The following is a 1,690-nucleotide window of genomic DNA, read 5'->3' as shown; positions in this document are numbered from 1 at the left end:
TCGCATGCGCATGGATACACTAGTACATGCGCAAACAATTCTACAAACTAAAACGAAAACACATTTGAACTGAACTTTGACATCTCTGCAGTACATTGAAAACTTCTCCACTTTTATTATAAGTATTTCATTTTTTTTTTCAATTACATTTCGTGCCAACATTTTATTTTCACTCACTGACACTTTTCTACGTTTTTGTTCTATTATTTTCTTCTGTACAACTTTATCTTTACACACCTTTTTTTTTTAATTACATTTCGTGCCAACATTTTATTTTCACTCGCTGACACTTTTCTACGTTACCCCCCCACCCCACCTAAAAATTAGTGCTACCACAGATTCTTGTGACATGTGTTGTAATAAATATTTCGTGACTATTTATAACTACATGTTACAAGAAGAGAAATGTAAAAGTTTCCTCCGGCGCCATGGGGTATTACCGACCAGTGTGACATGCCCCAAGTGTGAAAACCCATGTTCCTATCGGGAAGATAAGTCCCTATGGCGATGCACAAATTATTGTGTAGAACCATATAGGAAAAAAAGGAAGTATTGTGGCTTCAGCATCAGTGACTGCAATGGAACATTTGTAGGGAAGACGCACATGCTGTGTTGGAAAGTTGTTCTATTCGTAAACCATTTCCTTAGCAACCGGTGGAACCACGGAACAGTAAAAGAAAATCTTGACATTTCCAGCCGTTCTGCTGTTGACTGGAGGTCTTACTGTTCTGAAGTTTGTCAGAACTGGTCGGATAACCAAGAGCCAATAGGGGGCCAAGGCATTGAGGTGGAAATTGACGAAACCTTAATCGTTCGCCGCAAGTATAACCGAGGAAGGCTTCTAAAGCAAATTTGGATTTTTGGCGGCATTGAGAGGATATCGAAACGGAAGTTTGTGGTAGCATTGACAGGCCTCAATGAGCGGAGGAACGAAGAAACACTACTTCGTTTAACCAAGAAATTTGTTCTGCCAGGTTCTATAGTCTATAGCGATTCTTGGCGAGCTTATAGCAACCTCAACAAGAACGGTTATGTTCACCAGATAGTCAACCACTCTAAAAATTTCGTGGATAAAGATGACCCAACTATTCACACACAAAATATTGAGCGGCTGTGGCGAAACGTGAAGGAATGGATAAAGAGGTCTGGCATTCGAGGAGAATTTATGGAGCAGTACTTGGCAAGATATCTTTTTATAACAAGTGAGACGGACAAATCAAAACTGCTCCATAAGTTTTTTTGTCATGCTGGAAAAATGTACAGGCATGGCACAGAAAAACAGGAGTAAGGACATAAATACATCTGTAAACTGTCCGGGGGGGCACATTTTGCGACGGATACAACTATCTTTAAATCTTTAAAAAAAAAAAACTTGCTATTTTTAAGTAGTTTTAAATGCTTTTTATTTAATCTCAAATATTGTGGTACTTTCAAATTCGCAACTGTCTCTTCCATTTTCCCAAAACCAACATTAATGCTTTCCTTACTGAAAGTCGCCATCTTGCATTGCAAAAGTTTAAAATGTCGTAGAAACAAAATACCAACGAATGATGCAGGCAAGTTGCAAAATAACTTTTATTGAAGTTCGAGTTTCTAAAATAATACCCAATATTCCATTTACATTTGTTCGATAATTTTTTCGATAACTTCACCACCCCCCAAAAAAAAACACTTCTACTTTATAAGAATC

The 1,690-nt window shown here is 37.8% G+C and overlaps 1 protein-coding gene across 1 annotated transcript; it reads left to right on the top strand.

Moving 5' to 3' along the window:
- The first annotated feature begins 388 nt into the window (after positions 1 to 388).
- LOC145291047 (uncharacterized) lies at positions 389 to 1,288 on the top strand. Its single transcript, XM_080136553.1, has one exon. The coding sequence runs from the start codon at positions 389 to 391 to the stop codon at positions 1,286 to 1,288; it is 900 nt and encodes a 299-aa protein (XP_079992679.1).
- Positions 1,289 to 1,690: the final 402 nt, after the last annotated feature.

This window comes from Euprymna scolopes, chromosome 12 (genome assembly GCF_053919585.1).
Source record: "Euprymna scolopes isolate OS-2025 chromosome 12, ASM5391958v1, whole genome shotgun sequence".
In the NCBI taxonomy this organism is placed as follows: domain Eukaryota; kingdom Metazoa; phylum Mollusca; class Cephalopoda; order Sepiida; family Sepiolidae; genus Euprymna; species Euprymna scolopes.
The sequence above is the reverse complement of the archived record's forward strand: the minus strand, read 5'-3'. Positions and strand labels throughout refer to the sequence as shown.